General features: G+C 46.9%; 1 protein-coding gene and 1 long non-coding RNA gene across 4 annotated transcripts in view; one reads left to right on the forward strand and one right to left on the reverse strand.

Annotated features, from left to right (window-relative positions):
- Positions 1–15,071, reverse strand: part of ADCY10 (adenylate cyclase 10) — a 75,603-nt gene that overhangs the window by 16,709 nt on the left and 43,823 nt on the right. For 2 of the 3 annotated variants that reach the window (XM_083445260.1, XM_083445259.1), the window contains exons 20-26: positions 12,030–12,386; positions 9,194–9,274; positions 7,114–7,170; positions 6,950–7,009; positions 6,711–6,750; positions 4,025–4,256; positions 2,113–2,220 (exon numbers count right to left, since the gene is read on the reverse strand). In XM_083445260.1, coding sequence (XP_083301386.1) covers positions 2,113–2,220; positions 4,025–4,256; positions 6,711–6,750; positions 6,950–7,009; positions 7,114–7,170; positions 9,194–9,274; positions 12,030–12,386 — 935 coding nt within the window. The remainder of the gene's footprint in view (positions 1–2,112; positions 2,221–4,024; positions 4,257–6,710; positions 6,751–6,949; positions 7,010–7,113; positions 7,171–9,193; positions 9,275–12,029; positions 12,387–15,071) is intronic. The other variant, XM_083445261.1, reaches the window with a different exon arrangement.
- LOC310679766 lies at positions 2,672–7,203 on the forward strand. The gene is made up of 2 exons (XR_014512511.1): positions 2,672–3,040; positions 6,991–7,203. It is a non-coding gene; the product is annotated as an uncharacterized lncRNA (long non-coding RNA).

Here is a 15,071-nt window from a genome sequence, read left to right on the forward strand (position 1 = left end):
ATCATCCATGTTGCCTACGCAGGGATTGGGAGTATGTGATTACAAGAGGGGCTGCTGCAAGAAGCAGAGTGAAGTTACTCATAAAAGTGAACACCACTATTGAATGTTTGCAAAGAAAATCGTGGGGTGTGCACCAGCTCTGCTCACCACACAGCAGCGACGACTTCTGTAGGAACTATTGTAGCCAGTTTTCCCAGAGGGGGTGAGAAAAAGAAGAAACTTACACAAGGGGTGGGAGATGAAGGCTATCCCAGTGTGGTATGCCCAAGAGATGGGTTACCCTCAACCACACCATAGATCAGTTGGTGGAGCACAAAACTCTTAATCTCTGGGTTGTGGATCCGAGCCCTGCATTGGACGAAATATTCCCTCACTGCAGAGAGTTGGACTAGATGATCCTCATGGTCCCAGAGCCGTCTTTCCCATAGGGCTTAGTGGTTCTTTACGCCAGGGCGCCGGCCTCTCAGGGGCGCCCCAGCGAGTGGGGGAGCTGCGCGGCTTTGCTGGCGGCCTCCCCTTTCCCTGCACGCCTGCCAGCTGCACTTCGCCAACCATATATGGCTGGCGGGCGCACAGCTTGTCTCCCAAGCCTTCGCGGGAGGAGAGCAATCCCTGCAGAGGCTTAGGATGGAAGCTGCACCCCAACTCTATGGCTGGTGGGCTGGTGTGCAGTTTCCTTCCCAAGCCTCCCTCCCTCCCTCACCCCACACCTCCAGGCTCCCCTGTGGGAAGGTAGCATCTCCCTCCCTCAACCCACACCCCCAGTCTTCCCTCCGATGAACATTTGGGGGCGCTGGGCAGATCTTTGCACCCCGGCACCACATATGCTAAAGACGGCCCTGCATGGCCCCTTGCAATTCTACAATTCTATGATTCTATTATCTGATTTTGCCTTTGCAGGGTCTTTTTTCTGCCTCCATGTGAATTAGTGGCTCCATTACTTCCTATGGGGGCGGAGAAACAGCTTGTGGGAGGAGCAAAAAGGTTAAGCCACCCTCGCCGGTCATCCACAGGGCGGTGGCTTTCTGTCCATACTGTCCAGTATTAACCAATTTGATTTTTAAGAATTGAGAAGGTTGCTATTTTTAAAACCCTTCACTGCTTAATGAATAGTAATTTCGATTTTAACAAATAACTTGAGTGGAATTAGCATCTCAGCCCAGTGGCATAGCGTGGGTTGTCAGCACCCGGGGCAAGGCAAGTAATTTGCGCCCCCTAACCCGGGGCAAGGCAAGTAATTTGCGCCCCCCCCCCCCGCTGCACTGTCCCTCCCCCAGATAGTCCCTGCTCTCTCTCCGCACCGCACCGCACGCCTGGCACCCTCCCCTCCACAGTGGGCGGCGACCCGGCAGCTCGGATTCGCACAGCCAGCACTGCAGTGAGAGAGAGTGAGTGAGCCAGGTAGGGGCAGAGAGCTGTGAGTGCGAGCGAGCGCCCCCCAGATGTTGCGCCCGGTGCGGCCGGCCCCCCCTGCACCCCCCACGCTACGCCACTGTCTCAGCCTGCACAAGACTTCTGACAGAGCAACTGGGTAGGAAATGATGGATTGATTTAAAAATAGAAATGTGGGGAAAGGGGTCATACTTGAGAAGAAAGGGAAGCCCCTTAGCTCTAGCCCTCAGGCCATCTCTATGGGCATGTGTGCACCAGGTGATAAGGTGCACATTGTTAAGTTCTGATTGCAGACCAACCATTACAAACTAATAGAATAGAATTAAGGGTGTGTTTGTGCATATGTGTAAGATCTATTAAAGCTATACCAATAAATGCACTTTAATCAGCCCCCTCATTAAAAGCAGTCAGCTCCCAAAAGACTGTTGGAAGAAGGAGGTCTTCGCCGGCTGGTGATGCGACAACAAGGAAGGAACAAGTCGGGCATCTCTAGGGAGGGAGTTCAAGAGTCTGGGAGTAGCCACCGAGAGGGCCCCCACCCCAGGGTGCTTGTGGGGTGGCAGGACCAAGAGACAGGTCTCCCCTGAAGATCTCAGAGCCCAGGGAGGTTCCTATGAAGGAATACAGTCTTCCAGAAAGCTTGGACCCAATCCACGTAGGGCTTCGTACTTCACAATCTCCACTCTCCCCGTACCAACCAAATCTAGCAGGTCCTCTTACCTCTCCCTTGAGGCTGTGCAATACTGACTCCTCAAACAAGCTAATGTTTCTTTGCTTGGGACTCACAGATTTCAGCATGAGCTCAGCTGTGTTCAGATATGTAAAAGCCTCAAAGAAGGACAACACAGAACAGAATATTTAGTTCCTTGATCCATTTACTCCCATTCCCTTGCCCATATTCCGGTGCATCTGGGGTTGAGCTCACCCTGCACACTCTCCATTCATCAGAGGAGTACGGGAAACGGGCGAGGGGACAAGATTTCCTCTTCGACTTTCTGACAAGTCCGCTCACCCCTCTTAGTGCATGGCGGGACGGCAGAGGCTTCAAAGAGGGAAGTTCAGGGCCCTTCCTCATAGGCGGTGGGAGCATAAGCCCCCTATCGGAAACCAGATCCTAGCCTGCATCCTGCTTTGGCAAATGGGGCTGAAGGCTGAGATTTGGGCTGTGCCAGGGGGCAGAGCCGACGGAGCGAGTGGGCTTCCCTTGGGTCTGCCCCTGCCCATTTAAGCAGCCTACACCTGGGGCACTACCTGTTTGTTCCTTCACCAGGTTCCTCACCCACCCTAGGTTTAAGGTGATAGTCAATGATTTTGCTGTCGTTACAGTCATCACCACTTTATAGGGCCGGGTAGGAATTGCCCACTGAGCTAATTGGCACTGTGACCCGGTGGTTTTGCCTACTTCATAGCAATTGTCACAACTGATTGGGCACTGGGGCAATCCTTTGTTTTGGATGGAGGGGTGGTTGTAGTCTCCGCCTGCCCCTCCAAACGCTGGGGTATCCCGTTACAGGGATCTGGGGGGAGTGGCCATGTCCACGTGCCCTGGGGGGGGGGCAGGGCTGAAGGCACTCCCCCAGACAGCGGTCCCTGCGGGGGTCACCCTATTGGATGTAAGTCTTAGGAACCCCTGCCTGGATTGACCACGGTGAGCGGACCAGAAGTACTGTATTTTTTGCTCCATAAAACACACCTGACCATAAGACCCACCTAGTTTTTAGAGGCGGAAAACAAGAAAAAAAATATTCTGAATGAAACAGTGGATGCATGATTTTTGTGGTTCATGCTGTGGCCACAGACATGATATGTGATTTGACGGTGAGTTTCTCTCCTCATTGCTTGCTTTAGTATTCCTGTCTCCTCTCTTTGCAAGTTCGCTGTGTTTACCTCCCCTCTCCCAGGCAGCCTCCTTTATCGCCAGAGTCCTTTATCTCCCTCCCGATCGCTTGCTGATCAGCTGCTCAATGGCTTTGTTTCAACACCCCCTCCCCTCTTTCTGAAAAAAAAAAGCACAATCTGCTTTTTGCCCCTGGGCAATTTAGCTCTGGGGACCACGCATTCGCTCCATAAGACGCACAGACATTTCCCCCTCCTTTTTAGGAGGAAAAAAGTGCATCTTATGGAATGAAAAATACGGTATTTAGATTGCCCCATGCCCATGCCAAACCTCTTTCATCTGTATTCAATAATGTTGTGGCCTGTTTTGACCCAAAACCAGTCTTATTGGACTCTTATTTATATGGGTTGGGGTATGGGGAGCCCAGTGTCTGGTCCTGCAAAGCTCGAATAGTTGCCCAAGCCCAAGCCATTTTTGTCCATTGACAAAACTGACCCTCTCACCCGCTCAACCAACAGAAGAGAGGGAGCAAACTCACCGAGCAGGGGAAACTAGCCTGCAGAAGAGTAAAATAAAACTAGCAACGGTTCTGTTCCCCACGTGGAACTACAAATAAGAGGACAAACTTCTACCATACACAGTTTTGCCCTACCACTATCCTGTGGCTTGGACTTTCACAAAACTTGACACATGCAATGTTGTGCACGTTTAGGGTAGCCTCTGACTGTGGATAAGGAGAGAAGGATGAAGGACATGGGCAGCTGGAGTGGGGAAGATTGAGTAGGTCTTACTCACCATATAATTGTTGGAAAGGTGGACATAACCACATGCAGTTTCCAACAAGTAATAAAAGGCCCGAGGGGTATCTTCCACAGCCACGCAGTGTTGAGACAAAGGTATGATGATGTACTCCACAATCTCTTCACATTCACAGGAGCTCAGGTTCTTGATTCTTTTCTTGCCCATCTCAGTAAGCATGATGATTTCATCCATCCTCTCTAAAAACTTCATTTCTATATCTTCCGCTCTGACCAAATGGGGACAGTGGGAAGGGGGGACGAATCTCAGCAACTTCTAACATATGCTTGGCTCCTCAACCCAGAACAGAAGGACTTAAGGCTTGTCCACCCTTACCTTTGCTACACATTTCTGATATTTAGAATATACTGGACCCCATTACGTTTGTTTAAAAAAAGGACTACCTAAGGCAGTCTGTTTTGGGGGCCTAATCCGGCCCGCTGGTCGGTATAATCTGGCCCCTGTGGCAGTTTATTTCCTGGGGTAAGATCCTTAAAAAAAACCCCTCCACAACTTCAACCCTAAAAGAAGCTCAACAACAACCCCAATTTAAAAGAAAATTTTGTGGTAAAATCATAAAACAGCTCAACAACTTCAATCCTTAAAAATGGTCAACAACCTTGGTTGGCCCTTTGGTCGGCCCTCATGGCCCTTCACTTCATCAAATCTGGCCCTCTTTGAAAAAAGTTTGGACACCACTGATCTAAGGTTTCTAACTGCTGGAGATGCAGTAGGGATAATGCTTCTGTATAATGTATGTCTTTTGATTGTCCTGTATGGAAAGATTTTTGGCAGAAGGTAACTGAAACCATCAACAGAAGTGTACAGAACAACCTTACCTTTACAGAGCAAAATATCCTTTTGAATTATATGCACATGGAAGCTTACAAAAGGACAATGTGCCCTCTGTGCCCTTACCACAGCAACAAGACTGATAGTGGTGAGTTGGAAAAATAAAAGTGCAGCTGCCTTTCTACGATTGGATTGACGACTTATACAAACCCTCACCATATGAACAACTTCCATATAAAGGCAGACTTGCCAAGGACAAATTAAATGATATTTGGAATCCACTTGTCATGGACACGACAGCCCAAAATCGTGAAGAGTAGCCGGAGCTAGAAAGCAGGCAGGCAGAGGAAGGACAGGAGACTGACAGATTTCTCAGGCAGCGAGAGATGGTGGGCGAATGCCTCCCCTTTCTGAAGCCGTTAGGAATGCTGCTTATCAGCAGAGCGAAAGCGGGCTGGATGAGAGCCATCTCTCTGAACCTGTCAGTCCCAAAACTAGGTGAATGGAAAGGGTCAAAGACAGAAGGAAAACCAATAAATGTAAGGGGAGAAAGTTCAGGATATTCTGCAGTAGCCGGAAGTATTCTTCAGAAGACTCAACTTGATTGTGATTTATGGTCGCTCTGAGAGAGAGCGAGCAGAGGCTAATTGCTTGTATGCAAGAAATGTTCTGTAAATTACCGCTTGCGTGTTGTTTTCTCAAGCTGGCAGCTGGCCAGCTCCTGACACCACTCTTACAAATACTGTAATAGGTTGAGATCTGGTGAAGTACAATAACAACTTTGTAAACTATACAGTTTTTTGGGGGGGTGTTCCCCTGCCCCTTTTATTTTCCCTTCTACACAGGTGCTGTTCACCCCCTCTTTTATTTACGTCTCATTGTGTTTAGTTGTACTTTTTGAACTTTTTGAAAATTAAATAAATCGGGAACTTGCTGATCAGAAGGTCAGCGGTTCGAATCCCCGCGATGGGGTGAGCTCCCGTTGCTCGGTCCCTGCTCCTGCCAACCTAGCAGTTCGAAAGAACGTCAAAGTGCAAGTATATAAATAGGTATCACTCTGGCGGGAAGGTAAACGGCGTTTCTGTGCGCTGCTCTGGTTTGCCAGAAGCAGCTTTGTCATGCTGGCCACACGACCCGGAAGCTGTACGCCGGCTCCCTCGGCCAATAAAGCGAGATGAGCGCCGCAACCCCAGAGTCGTCCGCGACTGGACCTAACAGTCAGGGGTACCTTTACCCTTTAAGCTACTTTGCACTCTTTGGAGAAAGAGTGGTGAAATGCAGTCAAGAAAAATGAACACTGAATCTGCCAAAATGCATCAGATATGGATTCACGGATGGCAAAAAGCCCTGCCTGTAAGCTCTCTATTTTCTGACTCTTAGTAGACAACCTCTGGTACTCTTCTGATAGTGACAACTATCAGTGGGCTTCTTATTTAATCACCTACATTATCTCTAAGCTAAGGGCTCTCAGGTGAACAGAGCTGAAAAAGACCCCCAGTTGATCAACCGGATATACAGTGGTATCTTGGGTTAAGTACTTAATTCGTTCCGGAGGTCCATACTTAACCTGAAACTGTTCTTAACCTGAAGCACCACTTTAGCTAATGGGGCCTCCTACTGCTGCCACGCCGCCGGAGCACGATTTCTGTTCTCATCCTGAAGCAAAGTTCTTAACCTGAAGCACTATTTCTGCATTAGCGGAGTCTGTAACCTGAAGTGTATGTAACCTGAAGCATATGTAACCTGACGTACCACTGTAATAACAAATACCAGCCAACGTTTTTAGTACTGGGTAAGATGAACTGATTTCATATAAGAGAGATTCTTAGACCCTTAAAGTACCCCAGTCATAGCAGAATGCCAAAGAATATAGAAGTTCTTTTCATCAAACCTAAAGGACTCTTGCAAGCTGGGTCTCCCCTGAAGCTCTTCTAGAAAAAGAAGGGAAGGGAAGAATGATAAATGCATTGCTGCAGACATTATGGTTTCTTGTTAAGTAAGAAAAGGAATGGAATTCATAGGTATAAATGAGACTAAACCAAGCATTCATTTGAATATGTGTGTGTGTAAACATGGAAGCAGCATATGGAGATTTTTCAGTTGTGAGCTGTTAAATACGGTTGAGCCTACCTTTGCTAAGATTGCGTCTTGTGATTCTATTTTCCATCCAGGTGTCAGAAACAAGAATTTCTGAGGGAGGAAAAGAAAGTAAAGGAAGATGCGTCTGATATGATTCCATCATTCAAGAAAGCGGTTAATTGTGTACATCTGGGGTTTCGGTGAAATCCGTTTACCGTTACTTGATCCTAGAAAACGATCTGAAGCACACTGTTTAATGCTGGATAGGTATGCTGTAAAGCAAACAAAATTCAAGAATAAGTCCAGTGTTAAGCCTACTAGCATCTCTCAGTACCTGCATTAACATCACTGTTTCTTGGTTATGGGACACTGGTTTTCAATCAGTTTATTGTTCGTTACCAAAGGCCGCTACAATGCATAGCAGAGGGCCAGGCAAGGTTTCCCTCCGAAATTGCATGATAGATATACCCTATAAAAAGTTTACAGCATAAAACTTTAAAATTAACATATCCAGAACAGAGCTTCTTAGGTGTCAGAGCAAATTTGGCTACCAGGTGCATAATCTGTAGGTCTTTATCAGCTAGGAGCTCAAGCATCCCCTCCTGGGGTATCATTCTGAGACAGTCAGTCAGTCAGTTTTATTGCACATAGCCAAAGGCTGCCACAATGTACACAGAATTAGAATCATAGAATCATAGAGTTGGAAGAGACCACAAGGGCCATCGAGTCCAACCCCCTGCCAAGCAGGAAACACCATCAGAGTACTCCTGACATATGGTTATCAAGCCTCTGCTTAAAGACCTCCAAAGAAGGAGACTCCACCACACTCCTTGGCAGCAAATTCCACTGTCGAACAGCTCTTACTGTCAGGAAGTTATTCCTAATGTTTAGGTGGAATCTTCTTTCTTGTAGTTTGGATCCATTGCTCCATGTCTGCTTCTCTGGAGCACAAGGTTGAAAACAACCTTTCTCCCTCCTCTATGTGACATCCTTTTATATATTTGAACATGGCTATCATATAACCCCTTAACCTCCTCTTCTCCAGGCTAAACATGCCCATGACAATTAAAAGAAAATATACTGAATTGATACAAAAGACTTAAGACATTTATATTATCAAAACATTACGTACTCTAAACAGAGCTATAAAAGTACCCCAATGTACAAATGAAGACATTAAACAATAAAATTCATAAGCTAAAATCATGACATGACCACTAGTGTTAAAAACAATGTCAATTAATACAGTGTGCAATTTATACTCAGAGTTTGGTGACAAAGATAGAGCATAGACTGAGGTAGATAGATAGGATCAAATAAATTCATCTCCTTTACAGTTAATGGCTACCTTAGCTATATAATTTCAGTTATCTTTTATGTTCCCATCACCCTGCATTCCATCTGCTGTTGCAATAATTTTAAGGTCTCAAATATAGAATAAATATTCATAGATGCACACATATCTAAATATATGAACCATGTGCCTGAAATAGTATGGGAGAGCAATCCTGAAGCCATTTTGTCTCTCCCAATGGCCTCAAATATTCCTCTGCAGTAAGGGAGGCAAATGGAGAACGCCTTCTCTTTGTCTTTTCGCTTACAAATCCTGTCTTAAGGATGTATTCGTGTATGAATAGGGTGAGCCTGGGACCTGGATTCAGGAACTAAAGTATTAACCATCACCAAAGAATGGCCAGGCTGCCCAGGTAATGCAACCAGCGACCTTTATCAGGTATCCTGGCAGACAGGATTTCTGCTGTAGAGTGACTCCTATGCTGTATGTATGATGATTTTGGGGTGGTCTTTGGCTAAGGGGGTTGGGCAATGTCCAAAGTCTTTAAAGGTCCCTGCACACTTTTGTTCAGGGTCTCTCCCTCCTTGCAAGGAGGGGAGGGAACTCTGTTGCAACAGAACCATAGCTGTCAACCTTCCCCTTTTTTTTGCGGGAAATTCCCTTATTCCAGTGCCGTTTCCCGCTGCTTCCTGCTGCTATCCCGGATTGTTAGATATCCCGTAGACTGTCCCGGGACAGGTGAGGCTGCTGACCCCTTGTTTTCGAGGCTGACGATCCCTAATTTTCAAATCTGAAAGTTGACAGCTATGAACAGAACAACTTTCCACCGGATCCTGCCTCCATCCATTCTTCTCTGACCGATCATGGACTTAGGGGAAGTTGGGCAGCAAAAGCTGTTGGGCTTAGAGGAAGCTGGGCAGCAAAAGCCAAACCCCAAATTTCTACATCATGCAATCCCATTCGCCCTCCAATCAATATAAAACTTCCAGAAGGAGTTTTACCTGTTTCTGATGTTGGAGAAGATCCTGCAATGCTGCCTGAAGATTGGAACGGAACAAACATTGAGGCCTCTTCATTCAGACCTGCAGTTAAAGGGAAACTTATTTTGGGCATGCGTCGGCACACCACGTATCCCGAAATATTTTTGTTTTTCCTATCTTACCTCCACTAGTGAAACAAATACCTTCTATATAATAAAAGAAAGGGGGAGATGTAGAGTGGGTTTTCTGGATCCCTGTGTATGCCTAGAAGGGGATTCTCCCCCCCCCTTTTTCGTGTGTGTCTGTCTGTTCCCTCGCTGCATACCTCAGAGACGCTGCATAGGTGAAAAGCGCTCACTTTATGCCTCACTTTGTGCCTTCTCTGTTTGACCCTGGTACGGAAAGATCCTAAGCTTAGCTGATGTCATGGCCCTCTAATCTAACTATAAACTTCCCATGTTTATTACCACAGACTAGAAGAATGTTAAGTGCACTCTTATAATCCCTGCGTAAGACATCCCTATCTATCTTAGGTTGTTATCTTAGGTTGTCATGTTCTTGTGCTCTCTCTCTCTGTATCTATTGATGCGTATGTTGTATGCACACTATGTATGTAATATGTGCGACGCTTGAACGTTGCCCACGTTGCCCACTGCATCCAATCAGCACCTAGCATATATGGTGCAATTGAGCCCAATATACAATAAAAGGGACACTCTTAGCCTCCAGCTTTGAGATGCCTCCCAGATGACACCCACTACTCGTCTGTCGTTTATTCAACCCAACAGGGAGCTGATGTGAAAACTTCTTGCATTTGTATTTGGCATCAGTACAAACTCTGGGCTGCACTACGGAGGGATGGAGAAGCTTTTGCTCCTTGTCCCCATGAGGGGCCCGCATACTGATGGTGGGTGAAGCAGGGTCACAGCACAAAGCTGGTGGACCGAAAGCACAGAAAATAGGCATATATCTCACACAGCACATAGATATGTTTAACATATTAAAGGTAAAGGGACCCCTGACCTTTAGGTCCAGTTGTGGCAGACTCTGAGGTTGCGGCGCTCATTACTGGCCAAGGAAGCCAGCATACAGCTTCCGGGTCATGTAGCCAGCATGACTAAGCCGCTTCTGGTGAACCAGAGCAGCGCACGGAAACGCTGTTTGCCTTCCCGCCGGAGTGGTACCTATTTATCTACTTGCACTTTGTGCTTTCGAACTGCTAGGTTGGCAGGAGCAGGGACCGAGCAACGGGAGCTCACCCCGTTACGGGGATTCGAACTGCCGACCTTCTGATCGGCAAGTCCTAGGCTCTGTGGTTTAACCCACAGCGCCACCCGCGTCCCTATTTAACATATTAAGCAGTTTATAAACAACATATCACAGTTAATGGAGCTGGACTAGATGCCTTTGAAGGCCATCCTATTTTCTATTTTTGTTTCTATCTTTACCTTTCATCTACAGTTGTCAGGATGCTGTCAGCGGCCCCCGGCTGGTTGCCCAGGAAAGTATAAAGACAAGGGAACGTTTCTTACCGTCCTTTTTTATTTCAATGTTACAGAGAGAGGCTGTAGAACCCAACCTCTTGGATAATGGTGTTGTCCCGAGTGAATCACCACACATACACCCCGCCCCGGTCTCTTCCACTTCCTCGTTTGTCATTCTCATCCTGTCCTCTATGGCTGCTGCTACATGCCCTCTGTCTTTGAGCTCTTTGCTCTCTTACTTTCAAGGCTCGCCAGTTCTGGGAGATGGAGGGTCTGGGATGCTTTCTAATGACAATGTGTCAGCTGGGTGTTGTCCCAGCTGCCCCATGATTTCCCAGCCTCCTCCCTCATCTGCCTCTGAGCTGAAACCTCCTTCAAACCCCTGTTGTAAATCTATACTGTCTTCTTCCTCTTCCTCCTCCCTGGGAGGGTCAGGACGGGGAGGCTATCTCCACCATTCCTCCTCTGCCCGGTCCCTGACAACAGTGCTCTCAGAGACTTCAACTGATCCCTTGAGTTTGTTGGGATTCACAGAATGCTGTGTGAGATAGTAAGTCTGCAGGCTTGAGTTTGCTAGCTGATTCAACTGGCTAATGCAATCAGCCTGCAATATTTTCAATGGAAGTGCTGGGTCAGAATCACTCAGCAGTAATGTGCTGTCAGTTGATTGGCTGTCATCGGTTTAAAAGCGAAACCTGACCAGCAGTAAGGACTTCCTATTTGCCTTAAGGTGCAGGCAGGTACTCTGACTGTATGAACTGCTTGTGCATTATAGCCTGTAGATAGATATGTGTATATATAAAGGTAAAGGGACCGCTGACCATTAGGTCCAGTCGTGACCGACTCTGGGGTTGCAGAGCTCATCTCGCTTTATTGGCTGAGGGAGCCGGCGTACAGCTTCCGGGTCATGTGGCCAGCATGACTAAGCCGCTTCTGGCGAACCAGAGCAGCACATGGAAACGCTGTTTACCTTCCCGCCAAAGTGGTACCTATTTATCTACTTGCACTTTGACATGCTTTTGAAATGCTAGGTTGGCAGGAGCAGGGACAAAGCAACGGGAGCTCACCCTGTTGTGGGGATTCGAACCGCCAACCTTCTGATCGGCAAGTCCTAGGCTCTGTGGTTTAACCCACAGCGCCACCTGCGTCCCTTATGTGTATATATAGCTCACAATAAATATACTGCACCGAAGAACCTGGAACTCTGAGCATTTCTGCTAAAGCGCTGTGGAGAATTCACGACAGAGTTTCCGTCCGTTACAGATTACTTCCTGCCCTCTGGGCTCTCTGCAAAGTGACGACGCTCGCACCCAAACACTCCCGTCCTTCAAGCATCACCAGAGTTTCGCACCTGCTAAGGCCATGGCTTTTACCTCCTTGATCTGTTTGATCCAGTTTTTTCAGGGTTATGGAAACGATGATGGAGGCGGCCTCGTTCAGGATGCTTTCCTTGCTCCTGGTCGCTTTCGTTCCCTGCGGGTCTATGTTGTGCAGCATGCCGTCCACGGCGTAGCGGTGGAAGGGAATGAAGTCTCCTCCTCCACAGCACAGGCATCGGTGAGCCTGACTCTCCAGGTAACTGGCGCATTTGAGATGCAGGGCTCTCTTCTGGCTCTTAAGCCACAGCTCGTAGGCTGCTTCTTGCAGCAGGGGCGTGCAAAATCCCATCACCTTACACTGCATCACGGACTCCTCTTGCTTGAGCCTGTTGGCCACGACCATTCCAAGATCTGAAAGCCAAGGCGGGGTTTGCTCTCAGCTCTATTATTATTGTTGTTGTTGTTGTTATTATTATTATTATTATGAATATTTTATTAGTTGAATATAAGAAAAACATATAATCAGATACAGTGGTACCTCAGGTTACAATATAGAAGCAATGCTGCTGCGAGCTGATTGCTTGGAAAAGTCACATGATGTTGGGAGTGTCTGTGGGAAACAGACAGCACCGGAATTAGCTCAGAGTGTAATATGAGCTGCACAGGAAGTGTTTGTTCAGTCGTCTGCTGGAGTTTGAAGAGAGCAGACATGTTTTCTGTAACACTGCAGAGACAGAAATAAAGCCATGTAAATACGTTTCTGTCTATCTCTTTCCCCTGCCGGGGGGGCAGGAAAGAGGGGTGTGTTCTTCTCACGCTGAGAAGGATCGCCTATCGCGACCTCTGCCTGGATCCTGCCGGGAGAGCAGACCGGGAGGTCAACAGGAGACCAAGCCGGGTGCCTGGGAGAGTTGCCAGTTTCTCCTGATAAAGGCTTGGAATCCAACAGTTGGCAACGACCATTCCAAGATCTGAAAGCCAAGGCGGGGTTTGCTCTCAGCTCTATTATTATTATTGTTGTTGTTGTTGTTGTTGTTGTTATTATTATTATTATTATTATTATTATTGTGAATATTTTATTAGTTGAATATAAGAAAAACATATAATCAGATACAGTGGTACCTCAGGTTACATATGCTTCAGGTTACATACCCTTCAGGTTACAGACTCCGGTAATGCAGAAATATTACCTTGGGTTAAGAACTTTGCTTCAGGATGAGAACAGAAATGGTGCTCCAGCGGTGCCGCAGCAGCAGGAGGCCCCATTAGCTAAAGTGGTGCTTCAGGTTAAGAACAGTTTCAGGTTAAGAACGGACCTCCGGAACGAATTAAGTACTTAACCCGAGGTACCACTGTACAGTCATACCTCATGTTACGTCCGCTTCATGTTACGTTCTTTCAGGTTACGTCCCGCGGCGACCCGGAAGTACCAGAAAGGGTTACTTCCGGGTTTCGCCACTTGCACATGTGCAGACACGCAAAATGACGTCGTGTGCATGCACAGATGCGGCAAATCGCAACCCACGCACGCGCAGTCGCGGGTTGCGTTCTGCTCATGTTGCGAACGGGACTCCGGAACGGATCCCGTTCGCAACCAGAGGTACCACTGTATTATTATTATTATTTTGAATATTTTATTAGTTGAATAGAAGAACAACATATAATCAAATACAAGCAATCAAATGCAGTTTCCCCCCTAACCACCCCTCTCCCAAAACACCCCCAACTACGTCCAGGTAATTACGTTAGTAATATAATCAAAGAAAAAATTATTTCTACCGTTGCTGGTTTAAAAAATATCATTCCACATGCTCCCACGTGTCTTAGGTGGTTTAAATGCATGCTCTTTCTTTGATGTATATGTAATAAAGGAGGACCACTTTATGTAAAAGTTATGTATTCTCACATTGCTTTCTTTCACGTACTCTTTCTGTTAACTTTTCCATCAAAATTAATTTTAATATTATTATAACATCTTTATTGAAAGTTCAAAAGTACATAATTATATGTGCACTAAACATTTTGAGACGTAAATAATAGGCAGAGAAAGAGAAACAGAACCCATGTAGAAGAGGAAATAAAGGCGGGAGTTGAAAAAAACCCAAAACTGTATATTGTACAAGGTTGTTATTGTACTTCACCAGATCTTAACTTATTACAGTATTTGTAAGAATGGGTTCCAAATATCATTGAATTTGTCCATGGCAAGTCTGCGTTTATATGCAAGTTGTTCATATGTTGCGAGTTTGTTTAAGTCTTCAATCCAATCGTAGAAGGGGAGCTGCACTTTTATTTTTCCAATTCATCAGTATCAGTCTTTTTGCCCGTGGTAGGAGCATGGAGAGTCCACTTGTATTGTCCTTTCGTAAGGTTCCATGTGCTCTCAGCTCTTATCAAGCACAGAATCCCTCCCACACAAAACTGCAGCGGCTAGAATTTCAATGGTTCTTAAACAGTAAAAGGTAAAGGGACCCCTGACTGTTAGGTCCAGTCACAGACGACTCTGGGGTTGCGGCGCTCATCTCACATTACTGGCCGAGGGAGCCGGCGTAGTTTCTGGGTCATGACTAAGCCACTTCTGGAGAACCAGAGCAGCGCACGAAAACGCCATTTACCTTCCCGCTGGAGTGGTACCTATTTACCTTATTTTTCGCTCTATAGGACACACTTTTTCCCCTCCAAAAATTAAGGGGAAATGTGTGTGCATCCTATGGAGCGAATACAGGCTCCTTGGCTTCAGCAATAGCAACACGAAGCCTCTGAAGTGCAGAGGGAGCGCTCCCTCCGCGCTCCGGAGGCTCGCGTTGCTTTCGCTGAAGCCTAGAGAGCGAGAGGGGTCGGGAGGGAGAGCTGCGCAGCGACCCTTCAGCGAAGCGGGAGGAGACATGGAAGGGGCTCCGTTTCTCCTGTCGCTTCGCTGAAGGGGTGCTGAGCAGAGTGGGGGAGAATTATTTTTTTTCCTGTTCTCCCCCTCCTATAGTCCAGTGCGTCCTATGGTCCAGTGCATCCTATAGAGCGAAAAATACGGTATCTACTTGCACTTTGACGTTCTTTCGAACGGCTAGGTTGGCAGGAGCTGTGACCGAGCAACGGGAG

Source organism: Podarcis tiliguerta (assembly GCF_965153285.1).
Source record: "Podarcis tiliguerta genome assembly, chromosome: 6".
In the NCBI taxonomy this organism is placed as follows: Eukaryota; Metazoa; Chordata; class Lepidosauria; order Squamata; family Lacertidae; genus Podarcis; species Podarcis tiliguerta.